We start from the raw sequence: 22,582 nt of genomic DNA, 5'->3' as shown, positions 1-22,582 counted from the left end.
GTGAAGGAGTTACGACGACGCCACATGTCTGTCTAGACAGGTCGGTTTAACAGAAAAAATTAATATTTGGAATATCAAAAAAAATAGTTTGTAATATATCCTATAATTAAACGTTATATATGTAGGTATGATATCTTAGACAAATAAAGGTTGTAGGTAGAGTTATTTATATTAAATATTAAGTATTAACGATATCAGAGTTTGTGAAGATAGGTGAATCATTATTCCTTAATTAAGCATAAAATGTTAAATATATTTTGATAAAATCTGGCATATAAACCGACTTTAAACCCTAGGTTGACACATGGGCTATATAATTCAATTTGGTCGTTGATATATTTCCATACAAAAACTGTTTTATAGATTTCTCCACGATTTCATTACCAGACTATGTATTACTATGTATTACATAATCATTTGGAGACAATGGCAAACGTATTTATATTGTGTTGTATTTTGTATAGTGTTGTTTTATCTAACACATTTAAGACATACGAATTGACTATATATTATTAAAATATCATGCAAACTTGACAAAAAATAGTATCATGTTAAATAAAATCCCATTATTAAAATCCTTTTGAAGAAGTAAATATGTACCTACGAGTTGCTATTTAAGAGAAACTCTCATTAAACAGATAAACTACGAAACAGTCTTTAATACTTTTTAATATTACAATATAAGTATTTGTTAAAATAAATATTATATAAGTAGGTTTATTATAGTTGTTTAATTTGCCAATAGTCATAAGTCTGGTAGATTAATATCAGCACCGTACCATGGCCATAAAATTTTTATTGGTTTGAGTTAAACAGTCGATGATTTAATTCAAATCTCTAGTCATTTAAGTCAAAGCAAATGATTGATAAAATAGCTATTACACTTTTAATTTCTGTTGAATCGTTTGTTCTTTGCCATTTAAAAGATATGGGAGAGGCAATATTAAATTGGACAACTTTAAATGAGTATGAATTAGAACATCGAATTAATGGTGGAACAACAGTGGATCTAAAGGATTATCCATTCAACGTGCAATTTTTCAATTATGGTGGGATCTGTGGTGGTACAAAATTAACTACGAAAATAGTTTTAACAGCTGCACATTGTTTCGATTTTAATAAAAATAAAGCTGAGATGAGAATATTATCCAGTTGAGTGAATACGTCTATATTATTAGTACATTTTGTGTTTATTTTTAAATGTGCGCCTTCCACTGTAAATAGAGGCAAAATATTGGCTGCGTGTTAAAATTCAAGTGTCGCCTCAGATGGCGGTGGTCTTTTTATTGTTATTTAATTCTACAAAGTGTCTTTTGAGCCGTTTAATACATCAATGCATTGTATTATTTGTGTTGGAGTAACTCGTATATTTAGAAACTAATTCATTCTCCGTCGGTATTTAGATATTACATTGTCTGTCTTCTGTGTAATTAGGATAAAAGTATCATTTCTATTTGAGAATATAGTCCATTTCAGAGTAATTCCAAATTTTAATAATATATATGAAGACGTTTAAGCATGATTAAGTAACAAGCACTCTTAGACACATTTCATACACCTATTAAATGTTAAAAACATTAATATCCTAGAGCCTGGGATTATTGTAATCTGTATTTATTTTATTAGTAAAATTTAACCACACCCTAAAAAATCTAATAATTTAGTAGATTCTCAGATAGAAAATTAGATTACATGCAAGTTTTATCTTTCAGATTGTCAATTTATCTATGGTCATAAATCAAACATTCACTATATATGGGATTTTATAGTACACGAACATTACAATGAGACTACAGTATTCTCAAACGATGTGGCAGTAATAATAATACACGATAAGTTTGTCTTAGGTCCTTACGTCCAAAAGGCAATTTTAATTGACAATGATGTATGGATGAATGAAAACGAGACCAGCTTCATTGGTACCGGGTGGGGAAAGTTAGAGGTAATCATTAACATTTAGTCAACAGATTTTCATCATAGTTATTATTCATTATCATCATCATAGCTGACTATTAACTGTTCACTGATAAACATTGGCCTCCTCTAAAGAGGGGAGTTTTACCAATAGTTGCCACGCTTGGTATGCAGTTTGGTAATGGCAGTTAGCCTTTGGTGATACGCTGTTACGTATCTCTTGAGCATTAAGTTCTCTTAGTCGCCTCCTAGTACACATTCTATGTTGGGATCACATGGCTAATGGTTCTTATTAGTTTACTGTAGTCTACTGCTGGACATAAGCATATGCTATGGCAGCTACCTATCGAGCGCGATGTAATTCTAAGTGGCTAGAAGAGCTTCCAGTTCTAATCATTAAGAAATAATTGTTATTGATGTCATCACTCCAACTACTCTATAAGATTATGGGGGAAAGGGGAGAGGGACTAACAATCCCTCTGATTATCATTGCTAGCAACCCATTGCTAGCAATATACCCTGTCAGGTCGACCTCCACGCAGTTCCCCCAGGAAACTATTACGATCCATCATCACCATCATACTGATAGCCCAGATGAGGTTACCATTCCTTTATCACCTTATAAAAAAATGCTATAACATTTTATTTGTATCTAATTTCGTAACTTCATTACCCGGAACATCAAATCGCGTTACCAAGGGTTTATTCAAAAATCTTATCTTAGCTAATGCTTTTATGTGTGGAGTAAGTAGTATGTACCGTCTTTTCCTTTACCGTCTAAACCTTTTTGCACGCTTGAATAAGTGACCGATGAGACATTTACCCAACATAAACATATAGATTAAAGATAAACTTGCTGTCTCTATAAACCGTTTCAGATTTTCTGTTTCTTTATTATTGTTATAAATTGTTATTTTAATTTCGTATTATAAATAAATCAGTTGTAAAATCCTATATCTAAAATTTCAAGTTTAAGATAGTAAGACCTATAAGTTTTTGGCGTGCGTTAATAAATTTATTAGAGGATTATCCACTCCATGTATCTATGACTATGTGGCTGATTACATTTGCTTTCCTTTTTGCGAAGAAACTGTGACTACTATTACAGATAATGCCACTACTAAACTGTACTTATTTATTGTGAAATGAGTATACAAAAGTTTTATAAATAATTTTTAATTTTTGTTTTTGTAGCATGTTATTTAATTTGGATGACAGGGTTAGAATAGGATACTTTTAATTTTGGTAACCCGACCCCTTTATGTTTATTTGCGGTTTTCTTACAAAAGCTCATATTACTTCAATATGAATTGAAATATTCGTGCCTTACATGTGTATGAATTTGTTGTATACCATAATTTTATTTCATTTTCACAGAAAAATAACATTAAGAATAACAAACATAACGGACTAATGATGGTACAACTTAGATATATATCACGTGACAAGTGCTCACATATGAACAATGTGCAGCTGAGTCCAGATATGTTTTGCTTGTACGGAGATGGACGGGGGGACACGTGTCATGGTGACTCAGGGGGCGGGATATTATGGAACAGGTAATGTTTATATTTTCTAAACCAAATCCTAATATTTATTTATCTTTCCCTAAAAACTATAATGAACTAATACAAAAATATAACATAAAAATACCCAAATGGGTTCAGTTCTTGTTAAGCGACGCTCTCACAAGGAAGTGGTGCTCCTAAGGAGGTGAGGTTTTAGTGAAGTACGCGTAAACCCGTTTTCTTTCATTACTGTGGCAATTCTTATTAATAATCAGGTGAAATCAGGAAATTTCATGTTAGCAGGTTCTAAACTAGGTAGGTATTTACTGACTTTATCTTAATGGTACATACATTTCTTTAAAAGGATTTAATAATTTCAGATTTTACTCTATATAAAAGTCAAGAATTTTGTAAATATCCTTCGATTTTTATAATTTTTGGATGGACAATAAGACATTAATGATTTTCAGGAATATAAATGACTGTTTAGTTTTTTCTAGCTCACAGCCAAAAAATGTCAGTATATCTACTTGTATATAAATTGGAATTCAGTGTTTCTGTAGAAAAAAATCGTGGTTAAAAAATTAGCTGCGGGAAAAGTTTTAACATAATTATTAAATTTAAATATAGTGATATGTTAACCATTGCTTTAATTTAAAGTATTAAAAATTAGTAATCTAGTAGTTATCAAGTATGTATATCGCTTTATAACTACTGGATCTTATGAAAAGACTGTTTATGAATCTTTTTGATTGTTTTTTTTTGTTTTCTCACTGTATCCATTATCATATATGTGTGTGTGTAATCATATATGTTTACGTACTTGTTACTAAAATTTTAGTTCGACCAATTTTGATAAAATCATTTGTGTGTGTTGGAGTTGGATCTTAGATGATTTAGATTCACAATTGGAGCCGGTAGGCGGTGTTTCGGATAACGTCTCTCGGATCAGCTAGTTTTTATATAATTTTCGAAATTTAAAAATGGTGTTTATATTTTCAGACGAATTGTAGGCATTGTTTCACATGGAAGAGGCTGTGGTAAGACCCCAAGCATGTATGGCAACGTATATTATTTGAAACCATGGATTGAAGTTGCTGTTAAAGAATTATACAAAAGATTTTGTAGATTTCATTATCATGAGTAAATTTTTATTATTACAATATATAATTTACTATCATTAATTGTTTAATTTTAAATCAGATTGTTTATTATGTTGCTAACTACCAATTTCCATAAGATCAGCCGCATCATGGAAATTTGTAACCATTACTTATAGCAATGGAGAATACCATGGACATTACAAAATACTTTACGAAGAAGTCATAGGCTTACCATAATTAGTCCTTAGACTATATTTCTGAGTTTTAAAATACCCATAAATACCGAAAGACTGCATTTTTTACCAAACATCAAGAAAAATTACGGATCTAGGTTATAGAAACCGTGTACATTAGTTAACGTCCAAAATATTAACTGGTAAGTTGACAAACATCATAGATTACACATTCACTTCTAAGATTTCCCTTCATCATCATCATCATCATTATAATTATCAGTAAAGTACTGTCCTCTCCCATAACATGCCACTGATTATGTTTTTCCTATGTGTTGCCATTCTTCAGCAGTAAGGTATTATGTGTGTGTACTCAATTATTAAATGTTTTCACACTTTAATCCTTACGTTACATGTTTCTTGGAGAAAATTGTTTTATGAATTTATAACTGGATATTTTATTGTTTCAAGCACTTGTTCTTTGTCTATATTCATAAGTAACGGGAAATTAATTTGTTCTTTGTACGGTGCATTAATAAAAACTTCACGTGTTGGCATTCCTTTTTATCTCCAAGATATTGTAAGGTAACTAAGAGAAAAGTTAATTAAGGTAAGAAAGGAAAACTTGGTCCTGAGCAAACATAGGGACAATATGACCCATGAATGATCAACCGAAAGGAATGTTCTACTCTCAACAGTTGGCCGTACTATGCTTACTCTCTAAGCGTTTTTCTCGTGACTAGTAATGTGAAATAAATTATTTGTTGCCGTTTAATTTATTTCGTTAACCATATAATTACCGCTATAGGTCTATAAAAATTAATTAACGTAATGATTGGTTTTAATTCATAGAGCTTTGTTAAGGAATCACAGAGTACTGCGACTTCACCGTTAAAATGAGAAATTTGTTTGATTTTCTCAGTTGCTTGATTATAGTATTCATGCACGGAAATCGTTTGTTATATAGTCAATCGCTGGTTAGTAAGAAAGCTGTAGCAAATATTCAAGGTAAAATAGTAGGCGGAAAGGCGGTGAATATGGAAATGTTTCCAACTTCTGTACAATTCTTTAACGTTGGGGCAATGTGCGGTGGAACTATACTTAACAGTTGGAGTGTCCTCACAGCTGCTCATTGCTTTGATGTTAATACTGATGTAAATGATATGGTAGTACAAGTTGGTAAGTACTATTATTGGAATATTTATAAATGACTAGCCTTAATCCAGAGTTTTGCCTTTGTTTATTAGTATAATTGTATGTAGAAGAAGTGAACAAATCAAAGTAATTTATTCATATGAAAATAAAGAGCATTAATAAAAAATCCATACTTACGAGTATTTAAGAGAATAATAAAATAATATTTATTATTTTTTTAGAATTTACGTATGTCAAATTTTTAATCATACACCTAATTTTATTGAAATCCACTGGGCCATTAAGAGTAATCGAGTAACACATTACGCGAACATCTATATAAACATTCCCATTTTTTATACCAGTTACCGGGTTATGCTCGCGTTAATAGGTATAAAAATTAGCTTAATAGCATGTGTTAGTGTAAGCACAGATAATATAATACTATACTAGATGCAAGTAATGTAGCATCTCTTTGTATGTATTAAAGTGTGATAGAATTTGGGAACATCAAAACTTATTTTACTGTTGAAGGGTTCCGAAATTGATTATGATCTTACCTGATGGAAAGTGATGATGTGGTCTAAGATGGAGCTTGCGAGTCCATGAATAGCCTATTCAGATTTACTGTAATCGATCTAGATTGTATGAATCCATAGATCAGTAAATTAATTCTAGTACCTATTATGGCTCCTTGCGATTGTGTGTAGAGTAGGCCATTTATTTCTTTCCCGTGGGTGTCGTAAAAGTCGACTAAGGGAATTTAATGGAAAAGGAATGTGCAGCAGCGTCTCTTTAAAAATATCACCAAACGCTAATTGCGGTTGCAAAGGTTCTTGCCCAGTGTGGAAATTACTGCGAAAACATCCCTAAGGGCGAGGCCTATGTTTAGAAGTGGACAGATAACGGGTGATATGACGACGATGACTGTGTATATATATATTTTTATACCACTGACGTGACAATCAAGCATACGGCCCACTTGATAATAAGTGGTTACTGTAGCCTATGAACGGTTGCAATACTAGGGATATTACGTGTGAGTTGCCGACCCTAATGAAACCTCTTTGCCCCTCTTTTGAAGAACCCCATGCTGTAGTCTCTTCGGAAAACTTCGACAGGGAGCTCATTCCATAACCTGAGTGTTTGTCGGAGAAAACATCTCTGAAATCGCGTTGTACGCGGCCATTTAGGCTGTAGGATTTTGTGCATGTGTGAATTATGTCAGATAAAATTTATTTTAATTTCTTTGAGTAATCAAAAATTTATTTAACGAATATAGGGTCGAGATACTTCTACGATTTCAATGCTAAATCTCACGACATATTTTCCTTTGCAATCCACGAGAGATACAACAAAAGCGCACAGTTTGCGTGCGACATAGCGTTGTTATTCCTCCAAACTCCAATAAAGTTTACGAATAAATCCAAGAAAGCTCTAATAGTGACTCATAATATGTGGATGAATGAGAAAGAGAAGACATTTATTGCTACTGGTTGGGGGTGGACTACTGTAAGTCGAAATATTTTTTTAACGTTATAAATATTGTTGTGTGGAAGTTTTAACGAATGTTTTTATATTCAGAAGTTGATTTAAAGCATGTTCTATGAAATAAAAATAAACCGGTTTTTATTAGATAATACGTTGTAAAGAATACTTTCATTAGATAGTTACTTTCTGTATATTTTTAAAACAACAAGGTTATAAGCAAGCATTAAAGGTCGTCTGATGTGTAGGATGCCTTTTGTTTTTTTATAGCAATTTAGAATAATTTGTCTATATGTATGTATATTATAAGTATATTCTAGACATGATAAAAGAACAAAGTAAGATTATTTTTATTGATACTAATATTATAAAGAGGATAGAAGAAAATTCGAAATTTAATAATATTCTTTTTTTAAATTGGATGTGTACATCGCTTATTTACAAACATAAGATACAAACTATTAGACTTGGTCTCTGAAAAGCTATGCTAGCTAAGCTATTATAAGCTTATGTTGTAGGAAATAGTTTAAAATGCTTGACTTTTAGTATATATAAAATACATTTCAGTATGATGGACAAATATCACAACATGGTTTAATGATGACTACCCTTAAGTTTATTTCATCCAAGAAGTGTAGTAAGATGCATGGAATCAAACTGACTGCTGATATGTTTTGCCTGTATGGAGAAGGAAAGAGAGATACTTGCAGGGGAGATTCCGGAGGTGGAGTACTTTGGAACGGGTAAGATATTTTTAATTACACTTCCCACGCCCCTATCTTAAAATAATGCTAAAGTTTTGATATTTTGACCTTCACACTAAAGGGTACTGTAAAAACAATTTTCAATTAAATATTTGCTGTCAATACATAATAACAGCCAGTAATGATAAAGTTTAAGAGTTTTATATAATTTTTTTGGAGCTTTTTTATAGATTTTACCCAGACATTTATATTCTGTCCATTTTTATATATCTATCTAAGAGCAAAGATTACTGCAAAGGCTGACGTAGAAGATGACACTTTAATCCTCCAGAATGGCAACACATAAGCGCTGTTAGAAAGTGTAGTAGTATTTTTTACTATATTTCATTTTTTAAAGTATTTTTTATATTATAATAAATGTAAATAAGTTGCTACTTATTTACATTTATTATAATATAAAAAATACTTTTAACATGTACAAACAAAATAAATGTATCAATTTATTTATCGTCATTGAAATAAATAATTACTATCTTCTCAACTGATTTCGAGAAGAAGGAGGTTTGTTTTCAATTCGGTTCTATTTGTTTTTTTTTTTGTTTTTTTTTTATTCCGTTAGCTATTTTTTTTATTTATTTGGGAAAACTAACAGTGACAAAATAAAGAATAATACATAATATTAATCAAAGAAAACATTGAGTAAATTTGCTACCAACACCGTTTACCACAGTTATAAACTCATTTGAAAAAAATTTTGTCTATCTGAAAGTATATACTTAAAGACTGGTCTCATAGAAATTTTATTAAAATCGGTACTTTTTAAATAAAATAACTAATTTTGCCACAATTGATGTCGGTTTTTTATAGAACACAATTTTACATTAATAAAAAAACGGTCTATTAATGAAACTGAAAATTTTCCCATAGAAATATGGGTGGAAAATCACAAACACTCGAACAACATAAATATAGAAAAGAACATCATCATTAAAATTAATCAATCGTAAATAATCAGTTATTAGGAATTGTTGAGGGCTGAAGGGTCGGATAATAAGAAACGGATATTCGTAGAACGAAAAATAATAACAGGAAAGAGTTTAGCATATACTGTATTCATATCACATGAATGAATACAAATCAGAACAAATTGAGGATATTATAAAAGTAAGTATACCATTGTAGGATGGTACTATCTTATTATGATGTTTTATAGGATATAAAGGTATCAATCATTATTATTTACTTATTCTAATAACATACAGATCCATACAGCTATTTTCTAGTTTATTTTGAGTATTTTAATAGGAATTATAGAGGAAGGTACGTGATTATACTAGTCATTAGGTACATAATTATGGTTATTTGTCGGTACATACTCGTAATGTAAATGTAGGTAATATTTACATTTTTTAAACCCAAACAAAAAAATAGGTAAATGGCTTGCGTGAAAGCTGGTTGATACCGCTTACAGTCATGAATAGCTTATGAGGAATAAAGTGTTATGTTTCTTACGTCAGTGATTGTACTGTTTTCTTCTTAAAATGGAAACTATATGTTCTATAAATAAAATTGCTTACAGTACTTATATATTTATAGTATTTACTGAATATTTATTGTATGGTTTACATATTATATGGTTTTTTTTTATAGATGATAATAGAATGGTAACCCCCACCTGCGTTATCGGTATACACTTGTGTTATACCCTATCAGGGCGCGACCCACGTAGTGGTCGACTTGATAGGTTATATTGATAGTAATAGAGTTACTAATCTTCATCATTAACAATCCCTTCCCCCCCCCCCCCCCCCAATATTATCAGTATATGGATAGAACACTAAACTGTAAAAAATTCTTAATGGCTTTGTTTTTACTCTTAGGGTGAAATTTAAATTATCACCATCCATTTGAGTGCATTTTTACCATTAAAACTGAACATGGCTCTCAAATAAACATAAGAAAATTTGAACCTCCCATATGTTACTAATTCGATAGTTGAACGCATCGTGTTAGTATGAAGATTTAAAAACTTTTTGTCGTTTTTCTATCCATATTAAAAAAAAATGCGTTTAGTAGCATTTGTATATTTCTCTCTTCAAAGAGTAGTATTTGATTTTTTTTCGAAAAATTTTAGTTATTACTTCTTATGTGATGTCACCGTCTAGAGTCACAAGTTTCCAAAGAGTTGGAATTGGAATAATGTTTTACAAGACGCAAATAGGAGCAAGTAATTACATTCCTAAGCATAAACCGAAGCTAATTCAGAAAAGTTGTTATTTTAAATTGGGCCGACAGAAATCGAACCCATGACCTAATTTGTACACAGCAACATGCGTCGAAGGTCGTGGTATAATAATGTATATTGATGTTACAGAATGCTGGTAGGGATTACGTCACATGGTGATGGATGCGCTAAAAAATACAAACCGAGTGTCTATGCTAATGTTTGGTATCTGAGAAACTGGATAGAAAAAACATTTTACAAGTTTAAGGATGAGCACTGTTTGAATAATAAGGTATTGAATATGACAACTTCATTATAGACGTTTGGGAACAATTCTTTTATTTCTTATTAATATTATCTACGTACTCTAATGACATACTTCTGTAGTTAACGTCTTTGACGCAATATTTCTTCAATAATTGGTGACTGTTGATCATAATCCACCTGTGGATAAAATGTTCATACAGAGTGTGAAAATGTATGACAATATGGAAAGCAACGAAAGCACTCACAAAACTTACAACTTTCTAAGGAAAATGGATTGAAATGTAAATGACGACTTTTTATTAATGGAATATGAAAGATTATATTTTATTGTTATTATTTAAATATAGGATTAAAAAGGAATTTGATAAAGGAATAAAATAATTGGATTACAGACTTTTGAGAACAATTTTATTAGTCTAATGATATATTGTAAGCTTAGTTAATGTCTTCGATTCATTATTTCCTATTGGGCGACTTTGTACAAAAGTCGTTTGCTTGTGCATCTTTGTCCCATTCGTATTTCTACCGTGAAGTAGTTGTGTCTACATGGTTGTGATTCGGATTGAAGGGTGGAATATAGCAGTGAATTTACTGGGTACAGAGGAATAACACCTGAGTCCTCAGGAATGGCAATGCATGGGAGGTATCATGGGCGAAACAGTATACTCTGTAATGTCCACGGTTACTGCTCATGTTTACAGGCGACGGTTACCACTTTCCATCAGGTGGGTCGTCAGCTTGTTTGCCAATCTAAGTTGCATAAAAAAAAGGCGTTTATATAGTGTATACTTATTGTAATAACAATAACATATTTAATATTATTCCTATCGTCATGTCAGTAGATTTTTTTATAATATCGTTGACCATAGTCAGAAATAAAAGAAAATTTTTAGTTTTATAAATGGACTAATTAGAGTATTGGACAGTATAAGAGAATTACTGTCATAACACCTAATGACTTTTCTATACTCTACCGCGAATGGAAAATAAACTGAGATATCATTGTCATGACGAAAATGGGAACCCTTGACATTAAGGTATATCTAGTGCCGTTTATCGCCGACCTCTTACGTTTTATTCATGAAGGTATATTTTGTCCTTTAGAATATAAACACATTTTGATTTTACTGGATAAATAGGCAGGATGGTAGGGTGTATTCTTATTAACTGTATCCTGTAGTTATGGCCGTGTGAATTGCAAAAAAAAGTGTAAATTGTGTTTATTAAAAATAATTTTATGTTCTATATGTGTAGCAAACAGAAAGCAAATTATTGATTAGGTAACAAATACACAAATATCTTTGTCATTTACGGTTACTGTGGATACAAAAAAACTTTATTTATGTTAGTACCTATATGTAACCTATAGGCGCTTATTGAATGTTACTATTTATTATTATTGGTTCTACATACCTGTAGAAATAAGAGACATTCGTAAAAACAGCTACAAATGGCTCCTCTTTGTTTGTGGCTCCGAAAGATAGTATGCCCACAAGAAAGTTTCTGTAAACGGCCGAACCACCATTGTCGCTGAGACGGCGCTCCTGGGAAATGGTTTTATATTCGCTATGTATAACGCGCGAAAAGAGTGCAAAAAGTTTTGTATTAGAAATATAGGATTTACTTTTATGATGGTATTCTCTAAAATCCTCCTCGGAATATTTATTTCTTTCATTATTTTTATATATTTTATATTATTTGGTATTTTGTGTTAATACAAAATTTTCAAACTTATTAATTTTTAACAATATTCTAACAATAATATATAATAAACAATGTATACTTATAGTGAATTTAATACACAATTACATTATTGCGTCAAGAATTTGTACAGAAAACTTAGTAGCGCCTCCAGCGGATAATTTCCGAAACTCAAATTGTCATACAAACTTATCGACGTAAACGTGAATACATAATGTAAACCTTTGGACAAAACAAAAAAAAAAAAGACAATTTAATGAAAGTATAAATTATGAACTTACCAATGGATATTTAGCGCAAAAGTTAGACGGTGTCATCAGATTGCCATAGTATTTGATACATTCCTCCTTATTCAATATAATCATATCAGACTGCAGATGTTTGTTAATTTGATTAGGTGGTACATTCTGTAATCCATTATGATAAGACTTAAATATTATAAAATAAGCAGTAAAAGTTTAAGCAATATTTATTACGCTGAAATATATGAGAAAGAGCTATCATGTTTCTTTTTGATGGGTGAAAATGGAATGGCAACCCGGTCTGCGCTATCGGTTTGTATTCGCTGGGCGAGGCACCAGTGGGAGGTGATCGATGAAGATGAAAGCAGATCAATTAGCCCTTGTGACGCATTCCACAAGAACTAACCACGACAGTTTTCATAGGGAACCGCATGGAAGTCGACCTGATAAGGTATATTGTTAGAATTGGAGTTGGAGATTTGACAATCCCTTTCCTCCAGAGCTAACGCTAACGGTATATGCTGGCGGGGCACCAGTGAGAGATGATAGGTGAGAATGAAAAGGCAGTTCAGTTAGCCCATCGTAATGAATACACTCGGAATTCAGCACGATGGTTTCCAGCGGGGACCACGGGGAGGTCGACCTGTTAGGGTATTATGTCAGCAATTCGAGTGGTAATCCGCATTACTAACAATCCCATTCCCCCTCGGTGTGACTGGATTAATGTTTAGTGACTGAAATAAATATAATCTATGTCTTCCATCATATATAGAACATGTATATCAAATGTCATAATGGTTGGTTAAGTTGCTAAGGGGTAACAAACAAATAAACAATGTCACTTTCTCTTTTATAATATTAATAAGGATTATATATCAGTTTTTTTTTTATTATTCTGAATGTTTTTATAATATTTTAATATGGTTTTCATAACTATATTTATTTTTAGTAAAAGCGCCATCTATATAAGATAATGAAAAGGTAATAGTACTTTGTTACTTTTAGTAAAACGTTTTCAGCAGAAAAGCAGTTGGCTGCTATATTCATTGCTTTGAAACTAATTCAATCTGATGATTCACAAGGAAAAAGAGACTAACTTTGCAAACTAGAGGGCAGAGATAAGTAATATAATTAAAAGTGTATATTGTTTTATTTTTTAGTTCTAGTCAATCAAAGCAACTAAAAATATTTATTAAGATACAAGCACTTTCATTGAATGAAATAATTATAATGTTTGTACATAGATTATTTTTGCGAAAATTGTCTAGAGCGACATTAAACAAGGTATCTATTTAGAATAATATTGATTCGTATGTTTTTCATAATGAGTAGCTGAACAATACTAAACGTCTTTCAACAAAAATATATAATAAGTATAAAATGGTATATTTATTTAAGGAAATTTAAATATCCAATGTTCCTTCTTACTGTTAAGTGTGTTTTTTGCGAATATTTGTTTTATATAAAACTGATAAGTTCATATATCTCACCACACTACCCCATCCCGAGACTTTAACTGGAACGCCGTCTCGTAACGCTACATCTGGTTGTACGAGAATTGTCTTTTTAACATTAGGCCCAAATTCCACATGCTTCTGAAAAAAACAAATGAAAAATTTAATGATCTCACTTAACTTTACAAGAAAGGAATTGTTAGTATTGGGATTTGATAACCCTATAACTAATATATATTGTGTGTATATGTATTCTCTATCAGGTCAACCTCCACGTGGTTCCTCTTGAAAACCATCGTGGCCAATTCTAATAATTAAATTCCGCGGGAGGGGTTACCATTCCATTATCACACAATAAAAAAAAAAAACTTCACACTTCTACCAAATATACATCATATGTAATACTTAATATTATATTTAGAATAAATAAATCATTGTAATCTGAAAGTTTAAAGATAAATAAGGAAAATTATTAATTATTAGTAAGTATTTGAATGTCTACATAAATAAGATTGTGTTCCACAAAAAAATCGGCTTCAATTCTGGTAAGTTTTTTTATTTATATACTAAGTATTGACAATCACAACAGTCTGTAAGTACATATTTTCAGATATAAGGGAAAAAGAATTTTTCAAACTGCTTTATAGATGCGCAATGGATGGAGTTATGAGGTAACAAACAAAAAAATACAACCGGATTGAAAATTCCCACCTTTTTAAAATCGGTTGAAAAGTTATCAATAAATTAACATTATACCTACTTGCAAAACCAACATAGCGATATCATTGTCCATTCTGCTACTATATCCGAAGTACTCATGATTTTTTATCTCAACAACATTTATAACTTGACTGAAAAGATACGATTTACTTTACTAGGACAGCATAATATTGAGAAAATATATTTTCATCTTCTGTAAAATTATACTGACCCTCGACCAATCATGGAACTCGATCCAACTTTTACAATGCAAGGGTTTTGATTTCGTTGCCTAAAACAACTCGCAGCGGAAAGCACAATCTTGCTGTGTATCAAGTTACCAGAACAGTAAAGATCACCGTGTACAATCAGCGCGTGGTGTGGTACATTTGTGATGTTAATTATTTTTTCATTATGAATATTGTTATCATTATAGGAGTACGTTTGTGACAATTTTTCAGGTAGATATCGATAGCAGAATATGGAATAAACGTTGAACAAAGAAATGAGTAATGCCCACCTGCAACTAAGAGTCAATATATTTAGACTATATTATGGAAGGGATGTTTGGCTGGTCGTTTTCCTGGTATTATTATTTCTTCAATAACTGTGATAATGATCTATCTAATATTTTCGCTACATTAGAAAATATTGGGAAACAATTTAGCAAATGCAATTATTAATTGTTTAGAATTAGTTTATATAATTAATTTTAATTTAATTAATATTCCCAACACAGACCTCGTGTTTTTGCCACGCTTGACAAGCGGGTTGGCAATCGCAGTTAGGCTTTTAGTGATGTTATAAGCGAGCCGCGGCTGCCCATGCCTCGTTTTATTTAAGAATTAATTTTAATTTAATTAATATTCCCATTCGTGTTTTTGCCGTGAAGCAATTGCAGAACCGAAACACAGCCATGCAAACGTATGGCTGTGTTTCGGTTTGAAGGGTGGGATATGGCAGTGAATTTACAGGTTACAGAGGAATAACACCTAAGTCCTCAGAAATGGCAAGGCATGGAGGGGGGGGGGGGGTATCATGGGCGGAACAGTATACTTTGTTATGTCCATGGTACTGCTCATGTCTATAGGCGACGGTTACCACTTTCCATCAGGTGGGCCATCAGCTTGCTTGCCATTCTAAGTTGCATAAAAAAAATTATCAAATAATGAATGGCATATTTGTAAATGTTCAAATGTTCAATCTCATTCAAAACTTTTATCACTGTCATAACACTGGCAATGTCAGACATGCCACTGCACTGGAGTGTTTTGTTTTTAAACTTCAATATGTATTATTAGATTAATTGTGAAGAAAAAATAAACTTATATGTATGGTGCGGAGTTTCCGACCGCTTAATTAGACATTGAATAAAATATTAATTAAATAAAAATATCAAAGATTGTACTTTTTTTTTTTGGATGCTTCTTTATTTCTAGTGTAAGGATATCAATGTTCTTTTATTTGTAATGTGTTTATAATCGAACTATAGAACAAATGATTCTTAATCTTTACAAATCTTATCTAGTAGTATATTATATTTAAAAGAAACAGTTGATGTCAGAGAGAAGTGTGGACGACATGACAAACACAAAAAGGAATAAAAGGATGGATGAAAGAAGAATTACGAAAGAGATTTATCATTTATCTTATTCATTTTTACGATTTCGAGGGCAGTTCTTAATCTTTACAATATAATCTAGGTCTATCTAGTAGGTATTATAAAAAATATATATTTAATAGGTATGTTGTTTTCCGTAAATATTTCTTTAGCATTTCCTTTTTAGTTAAGTTTATGACTTTTTATGTTTTTTGTTGTAACTGTACGATGTGCGCCAAATAAATTCTTTTTTCCTTCTTTTTAAATGTAATATCGAATTTTATTTTTAACTAAATCAAGTGTTGTTGGAAACGTTTTTTGAAGTAAATTTTTCTTTATTTGTATCGAGCTAACGCAATATCAATTTGGATCTAAACTTAGTGATTTCCATGGCAAGGTTGATCGTTTCGTAACTCTTTAAGTTAAGTAACATGGTTTTGTTTTATTTTTGATTTGATACGTATAAAAAAAAGTTGTTCTTTTTCAAATTTCTAATTAAATATTTATATTTTATTTATTGCCAAATGTATTCAATAGTTGCCTTAAAATAGTATATGTACACTATACTTTAGGCATTTATGTTTATAAATGATAACGAAATGTTTTGTACTTACACAATCATCTCGCAGCTGTATGAATTTTAATTCGATTTAATTCGATTCAAGGACGCCTCTTTGGAGAATAATTTAGAGAGCGACGGTTCTTATACTGGCGAGATCTGGACGCGAAGTAATAAAGTCGAGTACGATAAACAAAGAGACTGTTATAAAAGCGATAAAAGGATTTCGTACTTGTAACTCTCAATCGTGCCCCGCCGGTCGAGTCGCCGATTTTGATGAAGGTATTTGCATTTCTGTAGGAAGTACGCTTTGTGTGAGATGGTTCTTTTGTATGCAAAATTTTGAATAAGAGGAAGGTGTAAGCGGTGATGATTGTATATTTAATATGTTTGTCATGGATTTGTTACCAGTAGATATTTTGTTATTTGTTCTTTTGCAATTTATGATATACTGTTGCAATAGCAAGTATAAATAAAATAAAAATATAAGTAAAAATAGTAACTTTTCATATAAATATGTTTGCTACAACGATTACAATAAACTAGTAAAGATATAGAAGAAAATATAATGTATAAAACAAACAAGTAAATATATGCCTCCGGTTATCCAGTTACAATAGAATAATAATCTATAAAAAAAGGCATCAAGGTCGTCCTGGTCGCGTAGTGAATTGCTTTGGCGACCTGGAGCTTCAAAAGTGCCGCTTTTTACGAATCTTAATATGATTTATTTCGTATAATCTGCTAATGAAATTGTCTTTGTCCGTTAATATTAAGCCCTCAGCTGATGATGACTATTAAATACGACAGGTTATACGAAATTAATTGTACCTTAACAGGTAAAGCTACAATTTAAATTCTTTATTCCATTGTTTTCCGATTCTACTCATTATTTGTGACTTTTATGCAAATGAAAATACTTTGTCAATTTATATTTTATAATTTTTTTTTATACAACGTAGAGTGGCAAACAAGCTGACGGCCCACCTGATGGAAAGTGGTAACCGCCGCCTATAGACATGAGCAGTACCATGGACATAACAGACTATACTGTTTCGTCCATGATATCCCCCATGCGTTGCCATTCTGAAGACTCAGGTGTTATTCCTCTGTACCCAGTAAATTCACGACATTTCCCATCCTTCAAACCGACACACAGCCATACAAACACAACTGCTTCACGGTTGAAACACGAATGGGACAGAGGTACCCAAGGAATCGACTTTTCTACAAAGTCTCCCTCTGTTTATATATATATATACATATATTTATTTAATTATATTACAGATAATATAATATATTCACCAAAAGTACAGTTTGTATTGACCAAGCACAAATTGCGTCGGCTATGTATAACACCTGACCGTCAATATGCATTTCCCTCACGTAGGTAAATTCCAGCGGATAAACCTATAAATGGATTCATTATGGGCGGTGTAGTCGTGCCGTATTTTACACGTCTACTAAATACTGGACATATTAGGTACACAGCGCCATCTAATGTCAACATGGGCCGAGCTTGTATTATGATAACTAGGCGAGTACCCATACTATTAGACGAGTGACGGATGTATATAATGATTTTTATATTCATACATATTAGCCAATGCCCAGATCGATACAAACAGACATATTTATGAAAGTAATTATTAGTATAGTACGGGAATGGCACCTTGAAAGTTGGAAGGTGAGAAAATGTATTAAACCGTATTAACAAGGTCATCACACGAATGACTTGAAAGTTAAGTTGACTGAATATATTTATTGTATCAGATGTATTTATGTATTGAATAATTTAAGATTTTGTTCCACAAAAAGAAAATAAAAACCACCGTCTCCAGTTACGGCAAAACCAGATTTATTTGTTTAAAAATTAAACTGCTAAACCGATTTTGGTAAAATGTTTATGGAAGCGATCGGAAAACTTCATCTTTTAAATATAAAAAGAATTTTCCAAATCGGTTTATAAATGACAGAGTTCTGAGGTAACAAACATAAAAAAATACAACCGAATTCAGAACCACCTTTTTTTTCGAAGTCGGTTGAAAACATATAATAGGACACAACATGCAAGAATTTGCTTTGCGAAAAATAGACATTTCAATGATGACAAATTTAATATGCAACCAAAATGGTATTATACTGCCGATTGCAAAAAAATCTAACTATATACAAAAAATACAGATAAATTGCGAAATTCTCATTTCTGGAATACATTTAAATTAAAATTGGTTTAGGGTGACGCAAGCTTATTTCGTTTCAGCTATAATTTTTCAATTTATGGCAGTCAAATTGCCTTGTAATCATAACAGTTATCTATCTATAAACATATCTATAAACAGTATCTCGAATATTGTAAAATATACTGTGCTGACTGTTGGATGTATTTTATCAAGATTATGTTGCTTATCTTCCCGATAACATCTGAATAATTGATATAGTTATATGTTTTACACATTGTTGCTTCTCGACAGATAGGTAGAACTTGTGAGATAATATGGTAGTTTAGTCAGGCGAAACATCATACTCTGGTGACCACAACTGTGTAAAATTTTATTTTTAACCGACTTCAAACAAGAGACGACTTATCAATTCAATTGTATTTTTCGTGTACATTCCGCGATATCTTTACCAATTTATTGTCAGTATTGTTTTTTTTTCAATCAATATAATTTGTTCCTATGTTGCTCTCACATTAATTTAGGCACTACTGTAGTTATTTTTCATTATATTTTTCAGTTTTGGACTCAAACATTTATTTGATCAAAATTGAAAGTTTTCTTAAAACAAAATCTTATATTGTTGAATAATAACTAATGTAAGTCATACTGTACCTATTTTATTTATTTATGTCGGTTTTACGTACGTGTATAAATTTGGGGATGCCCGACTAGTTTATAACTCAATAGGAGCCCTTATTCATGAGTGCGGTTCACAGCTGTGTCGCAAGCAGCACTGAGCGACCAGCGCGCTGTTCGCATCCTCAAATTAAAACGACTGACCGAATAAAGCCGACATAAATAATTAAAAATACATTATGTAAGCTAATTCTATAATACCGATAACATGAAAATAATATTAATACAACATTTTGTTTCATTTATCTATTTACAACTATTAAATAACTACTCGTATTTGAAACAAGAACAACCAAAACGCTGACTAACTTACGATCATGGCTTTGTCACAAAACATTTACGAATGCAATTGAAACAGCCGTTTTGAACACTGCTTGTTCTGGGCAGTACCTATTTTCTGATTAAGTGTAGAGTTGACAAAGTTGCATTAATTGTATCTACATATACAGATTGAAATAGAAATACAAGTTTTCCAATTAATTTAAAAAAAGGAGGAGTTTTTCAATTCGGATGTATTTTTTTATTTGTTACCTCAAAAGTACATCTTTTGTGAACCGATTAGGGATTACCTTTTTTTTATTTAAAAGGATATACTTGTAGATTGGTCTCAAAGAAGTTTTTTCAATTCGACTAGTTATAGTTTAATATTTAAATCAAAATAACTGGTTTTGACGATTTTTATCGATATTGTTTTTTTTTTGTGGAAATAACAGATCGAGTTGTATCTACCAGCGAAATTTAATAATATTTACAATGAAACATAAGTAAAAAAAAAAAAAAAAAACAATTAAAATTTCAGCCTTCCCTACTAATATTATTAACGAGAAAGTTTGAAATTCATATTTTTTTAAGCCACTTATAATGGTAAACAAGCCTACAGTCTACCTGATGGAAAGTGGTAACCGTCGTCTATAGATATGAACAGCATCATTAGGACAATAAAGTATACTGTGTCCATGCTATGTCGCCCGTGATACTCTTCAAGTGTTGTCATTCGTAGGATTAAAATGTTGTGCCTCTGTACCTTGTAATATCATTGCCATATTCTACCCTTCAATTCAAAACATACCGTGAAAACAAAATTGCTTTATAGCAGAAACAAGAATCGAACAGAGATACTTGTTATATTTAGTAGATATCTGTAGAGAAAACTGAATGGAACACCTCAGTGAACAAAATCGGCGCACGTATTTGCTGAGCAGAACACGTTTGGATTAACTAAAGTTTCAGTGAGATTTTATCCAATGACAAACTGAGAAAGACTGGCTGCCCAGAATATATATATATATATATATATATATATATATATATATATATATATATATATATATATATATATATATATATATATATATATATATATATATAACAAATATGTAAGAGGTTTTAATTTTTATGGATAAAATGGTAAGTTTAAATTGGATTTATATTTTTTTTACAAATTGCGTAACATAATACATATTATGCTTTTTTATCAAAATATCAATATGCATAATATCTATAGAATTAAAATTGTTTTTGTAGAAGTTTTGTCTATGTGGATGTTTATCCATGTAACACCTACATATACATTTAAAAACTATTTCATCAATTTTAATAAAACTATATTATAAATTGGCCAAAGAAAAAAATAAAAAATATATCCGAGAGTGAAAATTTTGTTTTCGATTTATACTGTGTCATACGCGCATAAATACCTAAATGGAATTAGAATACGTATTGTTATAATAGAATTAATAAACTTATTATTATTTATTCTAATTTGTTTTCATTCAAAAAGAAATAAATAGTTCAGAAATGTTATAATTAAAAAAGTATTTTTTGAGTAAATTAGAAAAGAAACCGATAAGGGACTAAATAAAAAGGTTACAACATAATAAATCTTTAAAAATATCGGCAACCTTGAAATTAAAAATTTAAGTCTGCTTCTAAACTGGGAGGAAACTTTTCGAGGGCCTATAAATTTCCATCCTTAAGCTGGTGAAATGGACGAGCGAGTATAGCTAAAGGGAATTCATTCTTATCTCCACACCCTCGGGTCCTTGCACACAGAAATAAAATTTCTCATAATTTTAAACTTTTATTATTATCCCTGCGAATCATATCCCTGGATTCTACTTTTGTCGGTTTATTGTCAGTTTTATAGGCGCGGTAATGACGCGAAAGTGCGAAATGAGTCCGTTTTCAATGTCTAATAGACACAAATTACCAACATCTAGACATACTTTTGCACTTAAGTTCTACTTTTCTTGTAAATATCTCTGATACCCTCAGAACAACACGGATTTTCTATTTCTTTTTTATAAATTATGCAGAACAATGATGTAATAACAAACTGGCGGCTGTTTTTTTATTTTGCAAGCACAGTTCCCCAAGTTGTAGTAATAAAGTTATACTACTGAACTCTAACTGAAATAATTGCAAAACATAGTTATGTTTAAATTATAACTTAATGTTTAAAAATAAACGTCTCATACAATACACTTCTTTAATACGTATTTTGTAGTAGTTGAGGAGCTGTAGATAAGGTCTTATTTCGTCAGTCCGTCTGTGGTACTATTTTTCAAAACCAGCGACATAATCAAGCTAGAACGCGCGCCCTCTCGCCTGCGGGTTACACTTGTCAGCAAATCCTAGAAAATGAGACCCTTTGCCTTTTTCAACAGTGTCACATGAGCTACTCGGCACGTAGGTGATACGCTAATATTTACATATTGTAAGTATAAATATTATATGTGGGTACCACACATTTCTGTAAGATGCTATTTGACAATTGTTTCTATGTTCGAGCTGTTTACTTGACTAAATATATATTTACCATATGTAGTGATTTTGTAAAATGGTAAAACGTATCTATAAAATTAAATAATGTCTGTAAGTGGTTCTATATATTAGACTTTATGTACATATATTTATGTATGTATATATATATAAGAAAGCAAATTATGTATTAT

The 22,582-nt window shown here is 31.1% G+C and overlaps 3 protein-coding genes across 4 annotated transcripts; 2 read left to right on the top strand and 1 right to left on the bottom strand.

The window, feature by feature from the left end:
- Positions 1-791: 791 nt before the first annotated feature.
- LOC113516832 (trypsin epsilon-like) lies at positions 792-5,003 on the top strand. 2 transcript variants are annotated; one of them, XM_031907943.2, is made up of 4 exons: positions 792-1,151; positions 1,713-1,942; positions 3,292-3,473; positions 4,425-5,003. In XM_031907943.2, the coding sequence occupies exons 1-4, from the start codon at positions 860-862 to the stop codon at positions 4,567-4,569; spliced, it is 849 nt and encodes a 282-aa protein (XP_031763803.2). In that variant the 5' UTR covers positions 792-859; the 3' UTR covers positions 4,570-5,003. The 2 variants fall into 2 exon arrangements, with proteins under 2 accessions (XP_031763803.2, XP_052758563.1); XM_052902603.1 differs by having other exon boundaries at positions 794-1,049.
- LOC113516831 (trypsin epsilon-like) lies at positions 4,999-10,880 on the top strand. The gene is made up of 4 exons (XM_026901307.3): positions 4,999-5,877; positions 7,115-7,344; positions 7,888-8,063; positions 10,399-10,880. The coding sequence occupies exons 1-4, from the start codon at positions 5,595-5,597 to the stop codon at positions 10,565-10,567; spliced, it is 858 nt and encodes a 285-aa protein (XP_026757108.2). The 5' UTR covers positions 4,999-5,594; the 3' UTR covers positions 10,568-10,880.
- On the bottom strand, positions 10,587-16,833 carry LOC113516830 (vitellin-degrading protease-like). The gene is made up of 7 exons (XM_031907813.2): positions 16,826-16,833; positions 14,844-15,131; positions 14,673-14,763; positions 13,949-14,053; positions 12,498-12,623; positions 11,929-12,059; positions 10,587-10,692 (listed from the first exon to the last, which is right to left on the bottom strand). Exons 1-7 carry the CDS (start codon positions 16,831-16,833, stop codon positions 10,587-10,589), a joined length of 855 nt encoding a protein of 284 aa, XP_031763673.2.
- Between the last annotated feature and the right edge of the window lie 5,749 nt (positions 16,834-22,582).

Source organism: Galleria mellonella, unplaced genomic scaffold, assembly GCF_026898425.1.
Source record: "Galleria mellonella isolate WM207_F2 unplaced genomic scaffold, CSIRO_AGI_GalMel_v1 utg93, whole genome shotgun sequence".
Taxonomy (NCBI): domain Eukaryota; kingdom Metazoa; phylum Arthropoda; class Insecta; order Lepidoptera; family Pyralidae; genus Galleria; species Galleria mellonella.
Note: the sequence above shows the minus strand (reverse complement) of the source record. Positions and strands in the feature narration are given on the sequence as shown.

Coding starts and splice junctions, on each gene's coding strand:
- LOC113516832 (XM_031907943.2), top strand. CDS start 860: ATGATTGATAAAATAGCTATTACACTTTTAATTTCTGTTGAATCGTTT. Junction 1,943..3,291: donor CCGGGTGGGGAAAGTTAGAG/GTAATCATTAAC, acceptor TCATTTTCACAG/AAAAATAACATTAAGAATAA. Junction 3,474..4,424: donor GGCGGGATATTATGGAACAG/GTAATGTTTATA, acceptor TTATATTTTCAG/ACGAATTGTAGGCATTGTTT.
- LOC113516831 (XM_026901307.3), top strand. CDS start 5,595: ATGAGAAATTTGTTTGATTTTCTCAGTTGCTTGATTATAGTATTCATG. Junction 7,345..7,887: donor CTGGTTGGGGGTGGACTACT/GTAAGTCGAAAT, acceptor AATACATTTCAG/TATGATGGACAAATATCACA. Junction 8,064..10,398: donor GGTGGAGTACTTTGGAACGG/GTAAGATATTTT, acceptor TTGATGTTACAG/AATGCTGGTAGGGATTACGT.
- LOC113516830 (XM_031907813.2), bottom strand. Junction 12,624..13,948: donor TCTCGGGATGGGGTAGTGTG/GTGAGATATATG, acceptor AATGGATTACAG/AATGTACCACCTAATCAAAT. Junction 12,060..12,497: donor TTTGCGCTAAATATCCATTG/GTAAGTTCATAA, acceptor ACCATTTCCCAG/GAGCGCCGTCTCAGCGACAA.